This window comes from Mus caroli, unplaced genomic scaffold, assembly GCF_978045245.1.
Source record: "Mus caroli unplaced genomic scaffold, Mus_caroli_1 scaffold_4, whole genome shotgun sequence".
Taxonomy (NCBI): Eukaryota; Metazoa; Chordata; class Mammalia; order Rodentia; family Muridae; genus Mus; species Mus caroli.
The window spans coordinates 20,250,518-20,263,127 of NW_028227259.1; the positions used below are offsets into that span (position 1 = coordinate 20,250,518).

At 40.3% G+C, this 12,610-nt stretch overlaps 1 protein-coding gene across 2 annotated transcripts in view; it reads right to left on the bottom strand.

The window, feature by feature from the left end:
• Positions 1 to 12,567, bottom strand: part of Slc25a40 (solute carrier family 25 member 40) — a 34,319-nt gene extending 21,752 nt beyond the window's left edge. The window contains exons 1-5 of one of the 2 annotated variants that reach the window (XM_021162590.3): positions 12,386 to 12,508; positions 7,843 to 7,914; positions 7,587 to 7,695; positions 6,444 to 6,503; positions 4,464 to 4,570 (exon numbers count right to left, since the gene is read on the bottom strand). In XM_021162590.3, the coding sequence (XP_021018249.1) occupies positions 4,464 to 4,570; positions 6,444 to 6,503; positions 7,587 to 7,686 (267 nt within the window). In that variant the 5' untranslated portion in view covers positions 7,687 to 7,695; positions 7,843 to 7,914; positions 12,386 to 12,508. Of the gene's footprint in view, positions 1 to 4,463; positions 4,571 to 6,443; positions 6,504 to 7,586; positions 7,696 to 7,842; positions 7,915 to 12,385 lie in introns of both variants that reach the window. The other variant, XM_021162591.2, reaches the window with a different exon arrangement.
• Positions 12,568 to 12,610: the final 43 nt, after the last annotated feature.

Here is a 12,610-nt window from a genome sequence, read left to right on the forward strand (position 1 = left end):
GTGCACTTAAAATACTGTGTTAAGACAAGAAGCCACTCACAAACTCACAAGCCCGAAACAAGGAAGCTCGGCAGGGTAACTTTTAAGACATTTGCTCTGACAGGCAATTCAGTCTTCATGGCTGCCCTGTCTGGCCTCAATGGGAGAGGATGCACCTCATCTGGCAGAGACTTGATGTGCCAGGGTTGGGGGACACCCAGGGTGGAGTCCCACCCTCTCAGAGGAGAAGGGCAAGAGGGAAGGGAGGAAGGAACTTGGTGAGGGAGGTTCTGGGAGCAGCGTTTGGCATGTAAACAAATATACAGATTAAAAAGAAATATTGTTGTACTGCAGCCAACTCAGACCCTTGTCAGCAAAACCAAGGAAGCTGCCTAGACTTCCCCCTGTGAGGGTGCGTGGGCGAACTGCAAAACCTTTAGTGGGTTGGTTATACAAGGTCAACACGAGAAAACTCCTATTCCCCAGATAACATGTCTTCCTACTATGTTAAGGTGGTATCAGAAGAGGAACAGTGGAGAGGGAAGACTTTTGCCATCATCTGACAGTAGTGAGGTCACTCCAGCTCAGAGCCAGTCAGAGGAAAGAGTCAAAACTCACTCAAACTTGCTGCCACTGGGTGTGAATGGAGAACTCAGATTTCCAGCGATGTTGCATTAACCATGTGATACTCCCTCTGCCTTTTGGAAACAGTGTTGTTGTTTTAAAGGTTTAAACAACATTCAAAATGCCCAGTGTTTAGTTCATTCACCATCATAAGAACTAGGGAGGTGCTATACTAAATGAAGAAAGACAATAATAAACACTGAAATTGAGTTAAGATGTCTAAGTTCTTTGACAAAGATTTCAAATTAGCCAACAATAAAAACAAAACAAAAACACTGAATGTTCATGTATCAACATCTTAAAGTAAAAAAAAAAAAAATTAGACTGCTTCAGCTAAGAAATATATATACAAAAAGCATGACTAATAAAAATGGAATGATAAAACATGTAATATAAAGGAAGGCAAGAAAAACGACAAAACAGAAAGAAAGCAAAACAAAACAAAACAAAACAAACAGGAAAGGAAAGGACAAGTGTAAGCCCTTACATCTGTAACCACATTAATATAACTTAGCTATTAATTGAATGAAAAAAACCTGGCAATTTCAAACATTTAAGAAGAAATGCTTCAGTTGTAATGTTACAATTAGATTTAAAATGCACTGGAAGGTGGGCATGGTAGCACACAACTTCACTCCCCACCTCCCACCTGGGAGGCAGAGAAAGGCAGATCTCTATGGATTCAAGGTCAGCTTCCTTTACCTATCAAGTTCCAGGCCAAGACTACATGGACTGACAATATTTCAAAATAAATAAATAAATAAATAAATAAATAAATAAATAAAAGTCACTACAAGACCCAATATAGTAAAGATGTCATTTCACTCTAAGCTGGGAAAAAAAGTGAAATACATTCCTCTAAGAAAATCTTAGAAATGCTAAAGAATAACTAACCCTCATAAACCCCTCCAACCAACCCGCCAAGATGAATGTCTGTAGGAGGTGTTGTGCACAGTAACTGCATGGAAATGTGCTGCATCTGCGCCAAGCCGCCGAGCAGTAAGACAGGAACAAATACTGGACTCCTGCAACCTCCAAGAGTCTCTGTACTATTAACTATTACTCAAAGTGAAAACGCCAACCTTAAAAGTAGCTCATGCCATGATTCCATTTACATAGCATTTTCACATGACAACATTTTCTAAATCAAGAACTGATTACAAGTTGCCAGAGGTTACAGGTTGTATAAGTGCACAAAGAAACGGAGTACTCTTTAAAGGAACTAAGAAAACGCTTACAGTGTTCTCTTGGAAAGTACATTAATGTTACTATCGAGGATACGGGGACAAAACATACATAACTCTGTATGTATTTTAAAAAATGGGAGACCTACAATTCTAAAGAAATTTAAAAATAATTTTAAAAAGCTACTTTCCCTATATATAAACGGGATACACAAAGGAATCTTAACAAATTATAAAGGGAAGAAATATTTTTCTTTACCATAATTTAATATGATGGACTTTTAATTCCCTAATAATTAGAAAGTCATATATAAGAAAACAAATAACTGCCCAGATAGCTTGTCTCCCAGAAGTACTGACACACCTAAGCTCACAGGTAATACCACCACTACTGCTCCAATACCTGGCCCAAGTGGGACCTGCCCAGGGCCCATAGGACCCAGGAACTGCTGAGAAGCCAGGGATCACAGATCTCCATACCCAAATCCCAGCTGGAGATAGCTGGTGTCCCAGTAGTGCTGACACACCTAAGATCACTGGCTCACAGGTTCACAGAAGGGACAGGCTCCAGTCAGAGACAAGACCAGAGATAAACAGATGGTAAGTGGCAAGCACAAGAACATAAGCAACAGAAGCCAAAACTACTTGGCATCATTAGAACTCAGTTCTCCAACTACAGCAAGTCCTGGATACCCCAACACACAGGAAAAGCAAGATTCAGATTTAAACTCACATCTCATAATGATGATAGAAGACTTTAAGAAGGACATAAATAACTCCCTTAAAGAAATACAGGAGAACACAGGTAAACAGGTAGCAACCCTTAAAGAAAAAACACAAAAATGCCTTAAAGAATTATAGGAAAACACAACCAAACAGGTGAAGAAGGAATTCAACAAAACCATCCAGGATCTAAAAATGGAAATAGAAGCAATGAAGAAATCACAAAGAAAGACAACCCTGGAGATAGAAAAACCTAGGAAAGAGATCAGAAGCCAGAGATGCAAGCATCACCAACAGAATATAAGAGAGAATCTCTGATGTAGAAGATACCATAGAAAATACTGACACAATAGTCAAAGAAAATGCAAAATGTAAAAAGCTCCTAACCCAAAACATCCAGGAAATCCAGGATACAATGAAAAGACCAAATCTGGTTAGTTCATATTGTTGTTCCTCCTATGGGGCTTCAGACCCCTTCAGCTCCTTGGGCCCTTTCTCTAGCTCCTTCATTGAGGACCCTGTGCTCAGTCCAATAGGAGGCTTTGAGGATCCACCTCTGTATTTTGGAGCCTCTCCAGAGACAGCTAGAACAGGCTTATGTCAGTAAGCACTTGTTGGCATCCCAGAGCTCCCAGGGACTAACTCACCAACCAAAGGGGACTCATGGCTCCAGCTGCATATGTAGCAGATGGCCTAGTCAGTCATCAATGGGAGGAGAGGTCCTTGGTCCTGTGAAGGATCTATGCCCCAATGTACAGGAATGCCCAGGCCAGGAAGCGGGTGTGGGTGGGTTGGTGAACAGGGGGAGAGGATAGGGAGTTTTCGGAGAGGAAACCAGGAAAAGGTACAGTATTTGAAACATAAATAAAGTAAATATCTAATTAAAAAAAGAAAAAGAAAGGAAAGACCAAACCTAAGGATAATAGGTCTAGAAAAAAGTGAAAATTCCCAACTCAAAGGGCCAGTAAACATGAACAAAATTATAGAAGAAAACTTCCCTAACCTAAAGGAACAGATGCTTATAAACATACAAGAAGCCTACAGAACTCCAAATAGACTGGACCAGAAAAGAAATTATTCCCATCACATAATAGTCAAAATACCAAATGTACAAAACAAAGAAATAAAAGAAAAGCAAGAAGCTCCCAGGATCCAAAGGGGATGACATTAGCTGAAATACCCGACAAAGGGGAGAGAGAACCTGTAGAGACCACATCCAGAGTTGAGAGTTGGATCCATATCCAGTTGAGAGATGGGGCCACCCACTCATCTCAAAAATTTTAACTCACAATTACTCCTGTCTAAAGGAAATACAGGCACTAAGAGTGGAGCAGAGGCTGAAGGAAAGGCCATCCAGAGACTGCTCTACCTGGGGTTCCATTCCATATGCAGCCACAAAACCCAGTCACTATTGTTGGTGCCAAGAAGTGCTTACTGACAGGAGCCTCATATAGCTGTCTCCTGAGAGGCTGTGCCAGAGCCTGACCAATACAAATGGAGATGCTTACAGTCAACCATAGGACTGAGCACTGGGATCCCAATGGAGGAGTTAGGGGGAAGGACTGAAGGAGCTGAAGGGGTTTGTAACCCCAGAAGAACAACAATAATATCAACCAACCAGAGCTCCCAGGGACTAAACTACCACATGGAGAGACCCATGGCTCCAGCAGCATTGTAGCAGAGGATGACCTTGTCTGATAATGGGAGGGAGGCCCTTGGTCCTGTGAAGGCCTAATGCTCAGAGTAGGGGAATGTCAGGGCGGGGAGGTGGGAGTGGGTGGGTGGGTGAGAGAGGAGGAATGGGATAGGGTGGAGGGCAAACTGGGAAGGGACATAACATGTGAAATGTAAATAAATAAAATAACCAATTAAAAAATCAAATAACTAAAAAAAAGAAAAAGAAAGAAAGAAAAAGAAAACATACAAAGATTGCAAATAAAATCATGTCTTTACCAATGTCCCACGGAAGTTTCCTGGCTTCTTATACCACACTTTCTTGCTCTCCTCTTCACAGACACACATATGATCCATGAGTCCATTACTGTATAAAAAACACTTTCCTAAGAAAGCAGAGTACAATTACAGTAGTTATTTCACAAAGTTATAGTATTTTTTTACAGATAAAATGCATGCACAGTGAGACTAGATAAGTACAGAAAGATAACTTCCTGGCTGGAACCTTCATGTTTAAGGTAAGCCAGAACTGGCCTCTAAACTCACACTGTGAAGTGACAACATGAATTACTGGGTTTTATATTTTCTGACCTTCAGCTTTAAAAACATGTGTACAGCAATATTTTTAAGGCTACCTGCAGGATGGGAGATGGAAGAAAGAGAAACATGTTTACATGTCAACTCTTGTACACATGGGGAATTCATGTCAAAATAAGCAGAACAAACGTTATTAATGTAAGTAGCGCAATTCTTGTCCTTTTCTCTATGTGTACTGCTCTGTCTAGCCAGCTGTTAGCTTACCTAATTTACTACAACTTGTCCTAATGGTTTCCTACTTGCTGACCAGATTGTCCTGTGTCAACTACAGAAATTCTGTGTGTCATAATGCCATCTGCTCTGCTTCCACAACTTCAATACACAAAAGTAACCTTTTAGTCACTTTTTACATTTATCCTTATCTGAAATATGACTATTCATCTGACCTCATTTCTATATCTTTAACAGGAAAGATTTATTTCATATTTTATTATTCTTTCTTTTTCTTCCCCCCTTCAGTGTACTACCACTGAGAATAGAACCCAGGGCTTCATACATGCAAGGAAAGCAATGCACCCTCTGAGCTCCATTCTCAGAGCAGGGAGGATTTACTACAGCTCAGACACCAGTCTAGCTCTTGCTACCAGTGTGTGATACCCTACCCTTATGAAGTTGCTGGTATTCTTGTCCATCTGATACAATATAGAATTATTTTGATCAATTTCTACACAGACATAATGAGTAATCCTACACTATAAATCAACAATCAGAGAAACAGGTAGGCTAACTGCAGATCTCCACATCTCCCTCTCTATAAATCAACAATCAGAGAAACAGGTAGGCCAACTGCAGATCTACACATCTCCCTCTCTATAAATCAACAATCAGAGAAACAGGTAGGCCAACTGCAGATCTCCACATCTCCCTCTCTTCCTGCAAATCTAACCCTCCAGTGTCATCCCCAGCTCTGCAGCAGAGAATCTGTTGTAGCCTACCTTCACCTCCATGTCCCATTTCCAATGATCACACAGCTCTTCCCCGCCAAATCCCTCCACCCCCACTCATTGTTTTATCCCAGCCTCCAACTCCAGCAGACTCCAGCAACTCCCAGGAAGCCATAGGCCATTCAGCCCAGGGAAGCAGGTAGGCTAACTGAAGATCTTCACCTCTCCCTCCTCTCCTCCACACCCAATCCCCCAGTCTCACACCTGGCTAGGCAGCAGATCACCTGCTGAGCACCCCACACCCCACTCCCCCACATCCAGCTGATAAAGCAGATCTTCTCCCCACTCAGCCCATGCCCAACCCTAGCAGGCTTTCTCTGGAATACTATACATACAAAAAACCTATAAGGGAAAAAGACCAAGTAACATATAAAGGCAGACCTATTGGAATAACACATAACTTCTCAATAGAAACTCTAAAAACTAGAAGTGCCTAGGCAGATGTTTTACAGGCTCTCAGCAAGCACAGACGCCAGCCCAAACTACTATACCCAGCAAAACGGTCATTCACAAATTTGTATTAAAAAAAAAAATATATATATATATATATACATATATGTATATATATATTTTCTGCCTACACCTCAGTTGGTGAAAAATGTTTCTAGATAAGGTATCAATTCTAATAAATTAACAAAAATATCATGGAAACAAAAATGAGTACAGTAACATTTTTAAAAGTCTAAAAAAATATGTTTAAAAAGTTTAATATACATACCTTTGGGGAATGGGTTGTTCTGGGCCTGGAGTCGAATTTTAACAACATCCAGGGGTGTCACTATGGATATATAAATTTTATTAAGATAGGATGTCTCTAATTTTCTATGGTGTATATGGTAAGTTAGAAAACTATACATCAAGTCATACCTTTCCTCATTCCTATGCAAAGGGTAAGCTGTTTATCTAAAAATAGCAATGAATGTGTGTCCCACCACTGAGGTGCTCCTAATGGGGTCCTCAGCATTTCTGTCCACAAGACGGACTACAAGTCACTTCTCACAAGGACTAGTCATTTCAACTACAATTCCATTAGTGTTAAAACTCACAGACTACAATTTTAGAAAATATGTTCTTTAAAGCAATCTATGAAAGTTCTAAAAGTCTAAAGATTTGAGAAAAACAAGAAACTAAAAATTAGATCGTGTTAGTCTTCCCAATCTGATCAATTTCTCTGTCAGCATTAGCTGATGCCATCTACTTGGGAACAACAAAGAAAGGTTGCCTCATACTTTCATTTGCATGCTCTAGTTCATGAAAATAGGAAAAAAAAAAAAACATTAAATTGTGGTTTCAAGAAACTTTTCCTCATGAGAGAACAAGAAAGTCACAGTAGGTAATTTTTAAAGCCATTATGAACTTGAATTCTAACTTAAAGATACAGTGTAAAGCAATTGGTTTATATGTTCTAGTCACTTGTTATCTTAATTAAACAAACTAGTCAACATAAAACCATTCAAATGTTAACCTATCCTTATACCATTTGGCTATGGCTATATGAAACATAAGAAGCTAAAGCCACAAAAGTCACCCCAAATTATGATATTCTATATGCAAATATTTATTCTTTTTCTAGTTTAAAAGACTTAAAAGAATTGTTAAAGTTTCATAATGTTGATAGGGACCTTCAAGAATTCTTATTTTAAAAACATATTTCTCCCTCCTTTTTTTTTTTTAAAGAGTCTCTCTATTAACATAGCCCTGGTTGTCCTCATGCACACGTGCACAAATAACAAACATGCATATGCGCAATGTGCAGGTATCCCACACTGCACCCTTCAAAATCTATATCACTTCTTCACGGATAATAAACTCTAATGGAATAGTCCAAGTTACATAATCTGTACCGGTGACATAGTTTTACCCATTAGTGATGTCAGTACAGCTCCAGTACAGGAGGCAATCATTTGCTGAAGAGGAGTCACTGGGATTGTTGGTGGCGGCCCTTCAGTTTCAGGCTCCATACTTTTTAACTGGTTGAAAAAAAATCCATTAAAGCAAAAATTAAGATAATATGTGTGTGTATATATATATATATATACATATTATATATACATATATATAAAATACATCTATGCATATATGTAATAAAGTTGAATGGCAAATGCCTTCAAAATTACCTGTTAAGTTATAAGAACAATAATCAGGAGTGCTTGCCTAACATGCCCAACATTTGGGTTTGATCCTCAGCACTAAACAAACAAAATAGAACAGAATAAAATTATATCAAAACACAGGATTTTATCACTGCCAAAAGTAAGTTATAAATGGAAGCCAGTGTGCAATTGGCACTAATAGCATATAGCCTCTGATAAGAATGTGTTTGGTTAAGCTGTAAGAGTAACATCATGTCCACAGGACAGGTAACCAACAGGTACAAAACATCCTCTGACCAAGAGCCAGAACAAAAGCAGCCAAGTGATGACCATTTACAAAATCTATGTTTGCAGATAAACATTGCTTAGATATCTTCTCTACTCTGGAACAGACTACCATTAAATATAGCTCAATTTTTATTGCATGTCAATAATTGTTGCATAGTTATAAAATAAAAGCACACAACCTTAATCAGTATCTTTGCGAGACGCCCGACTCGCCAGCAAGAAAGACGCCACAGCAGGATCCTTCTGCAACATGTTTATTGGGAGAGCACTGACTGCGTAGGCGAAAGACCCCGAGCCCCAGAACTGGCGCTGCTTATATAGGCCTAGGAGAGGCGTGTCTATACCTGATTGGTTATGCTTTCAGTACCTCATGTACATGCCTCCTGCCAGGCAGTGACTCCGCAAAAAACTCTATGGCACATGTGCACATTGGTTGTTTACCCATATTCATGGGCATCAGCTTATTGAAACCAGCGCCATCTTGTAATGGCGTTTGCGGCTTCCCACATATCTTTACAAAAACTTAATGAGACAGGCAATATTATTACTTTTGGAAGTCATATATACATATACAAACACATAGATATTGATATATGTGCATATTTTGTTTTGTAAAAACAGTAAATACTATTTATGTTTAGTTAGTACTCTGCTATAAATGTAAACAAACACTGTGATAAATGTTTATGTCATTTTTAGCACTTGCAGAGTAGTATATAATTATGCTTAAGCAATCTCTTATACTTAGGTTTTCAAATTCTCAATGAGAAACCATGATGATATAATATCCAATTCATGTATCTTTTTGTAGTCTTCCTACACTTACCTAAGTGTAAACTAAGATAGGCTATAATATTAAAAATACAGAGAAGGGTGTGGTGACACCTTCCTTTAACCCCAGCCCTTGGGAAGCAGAGACAGGAGAATCTCTATGAGTTTAGGGCCAGGCTTGTCTACATTTTGACTTCCAAGACAGCCAGAAAACCCAGGGAGACCCAGTCTCAAAGAAATCAAAACCAAGCAAGCGTTAAACAAACAAAACCCCCTTACTACAAAGCCTGCTGTGGGGGTGAGCACCTGCAATCAGGAGCAGATAGGGAAGGGTGGAAGGTCCAAACCAGTCTGAACTTCACAGCAAGACTCTGTCTCTTACAAACAAACACATTTTGATACAAACTTCCTTTCTAGACAGACAGACTAATGTACACTTTCACTGGCAGCATATCACTCTGATGTTCACAAACTCTTTAACCTTACACGTCTTCTCTGCTTCCTGGACATCATGAGCTGTACCCTCTGCTCCCCTAAATGCTTCTACCACAAAGTTACATACACATCAACAGTTGGCAGCTAAGTCTAATAATTATTATTACAGGCCTCAAATGAGCAGTAGATAAACGCTGGGTCTAAGTCAGGCTTACTATGAATAGGAAAGAAAGAAAACACCTTTTGGCAAGAAAGGCTTAAATGGAATAAGTAAAACAGGATTAGAAAAGTATTCATCATCTAAATGCAAGAATATAAAATGTGTATTTGGTTATGTTTGACATGATGTGAGAAAGCTGATGAGGCCTCCTTTGATAATCACAAAAATGGTGAGGCAGACTACACAGATAGTAACTTCATTATTAGACAAGGAAATTACAGAGCAAAGGGGAATATACAACTCAGTGTAAAGCACAAAGTACCTGGTTCAGTGTCTAGAATACACACGTGTACACATGCACACAAACACAAAAACACACACACTTACTTAGAACTTGTCCAAGGGTCATAAAATTGCTTTAAGGCTAGGCCAGTTCTAACTGAATTAAGTTCTCTTGACTCATAGCCAAATAAATGTTCACTTAGTTCCAGGGATGTCCAAACTTTTGACACCATTACATCATGTTGTCATCTACAAATGTGCTGGGCCACATTCATAGCTATCCTAGGATACATTTAGTTTATGGACAAGTTGACTTCCAGCTTTCATCCAAGAACTTGGGAGGCAGAGGTAGACAGATCTCTGAGTTTGAGGCCAGCCCGGTCTACATAATGACGTGTAGACCATGACAGCCAGAGCTATATACTGAGACTATGTCTCAAAAAATAAAATAAAACAAAAACAAGTTGGATGCACAAAATTCTGCTCAATGCTTTCTACTTTTTCATAACAGAGTGACTTAATATATTTTCTTACTTTAACTCTGGACAATTCATTTATTCTTGTATGTAAAGCCTTCTTTATATCTTAAGGAATCTATTAAAGTCTATTTTCAAGATCTTTAGGATGGGCATGGTCATCATTCCTGAAATTCCAGCTCTTGGGAGGCTGATGCAAGAGGATCTCTACTGAATTCAAGGCCAGCCTAGGCTAGACAGTAAGTCCCCGGCTAGGCTGGACTACAAGGGAGGCTGTCTCAAAACGAGAAACAAGAACATAAACCGCAGTCTTCTGAGTCCTGATTACTGACAGGATGTGTAGAGACTTCTGTCTTCATACAACCAAACCCTTCTTCCTGTGGCTGCTATAAAACTTGAGTTCCATGGGATACTAGGACTGTTGACTGAAAAAAACACTACCTAGATGGTGAGTAGATGTTTTGCTTATTCATAGTTTGGAATTATACCGTACATGACCATAATGAGTCTAACATGGTTCCAACTCTTTGATTGTCTTATCTCAGAAGAAATATAAATCACCTTTCACAAGAGCATAAAACAACTTCCAGTTTTATTTTCCAAAGAAACATGATTACATCTTTTCCAAATTCTGAAAACATCAAAGAGAGAGAGAGAGAGAAGAGAGAGGAAGAAATTAAGAAAGAAAAAGAAAACAACCCGCTTTCCCTTCTGTCACCTCTTCCTCACTGTCATCTCTTTCTTCATTCAGTGTGCTCCACCTGTGAGGTCAGGTCCACAGGTTATCTATTACTTAGCTATATTACCACTCAAATTGTAATTACCTCTATTATCATTCTAACTACTCTTAAGGAAGTGGGTGGCACCTCCCAAGCCACAACCAAAGCCTAAAATTCAGGTTTTAACCGGTTTGAACTCGGTTGGGGACAAAGCTGAGTCATGTCATCAACATGGTAGTAATTAGAATTTTACAGTTCCAGGCTTGTAGTATGCTTCCCAGAACATTCGCCTTAGTCCCCCTAACAGCTAAGAACCAGTACTCTCTTCACAGACTAAATCGGCGCCTCGGAATTATCCAACTCCTAGATTAGCCGGGAAGCTGGGACCACCAATTCTGTAAAAAAATGCCATTCCTCCCCACCATTATTAAGTTTTGTTCCCAGTCTCTTCCAACTCAGCTTGCTCTCCCTCTCCTCACTCGCACTGCCTTATCCCCTGACTCTCCACTTCACCTCACAAGCTCTACTCCAAGGCATTCCCCCTCCCCTCGTGGCTTTAATTCTACTTTAATTAGTGCTTCTCAAACATTTAAACCAGTTTACAAACATGGAAATTCGGTTTCCTTCCCGTAGTTTACGCTTTGAAAATTGAATTCTCTCCTCATTTTAAAAAAATATTTGCTCCTCCTTCTCAAGGTCTGTTAAGCACATGTATATAAATTCAAATTCATCAGTACAATGTCTCTTAACATATTTCCCTTTCTGGCTCCCTCCTCCGGACATTTCTTGTGATTACTAATGAGCTCCGACAGTCTTAAGCAGTTTAATAAAGATAGACAGTTCGATGACTGTCGCTCCAGCCTCCGTCCATAACCATGTTTAAAACAAAATCATTTCTTTTAGCAATGCTAATCCAACTTGATGTTGTCTTTGACGAATAGTCTCACAATTCACCTGTCTGTGCCTGAATATACTTATTTGTACTGACTGTCTTGAGGGTACTCCATCAAAAATCAATACTATAAGGAGTGTCTATCATAGCCAGGAGTTAAGAAATGCAGAACAGTAGGGTGAGAGCAGAAGTATACTCCAAACAAGTTTTGTGAGGCATTTTCTCATTTACAAAGCAAAATTAAAACAAATCACGTACGCCTGAATTTCGTCTTTACCATAATCCCGTATTCCCGTTTTACAGATGAAAAACCCTGAGACTTCATTTTCCACTCTTTTATTGCTACAAAAAGGACAATTATACACACAGAGAGAAAGAACAGGTCTGTACAGAACAAAGTACCCAAAGGGCTGCGAGAGTCGGATCCGGCGGGTGGACTCCGGCCCCGCCGCCGCGACGGCCAACGGGACCTTTGCGGCCCGTCTGCAAGGTCGGCAGGAGCCCAGGGCCGGCCCCGCGTCCCACACAGGGTTAACTGGAGTACCTGGTGGCGAGGCGACTGCAAGGCCCGGGTCCCAGCCAACCTAGCAGGTGATGTCGGCCACGAGGTGAAGCCTCCGAGGCTAACCGCGTCCACCGCCGGGGCTGCCACACACTCGCAAGTCTGCAGAGCGGAGCCGGAACTCGAGGAGGACGCGGGAGAGCTGGGTCTGAGGCCGGGCGGGCCGGCGCGCCGGGGGCGTGGTCAGCATCCGGGGGCGGGGCCCGC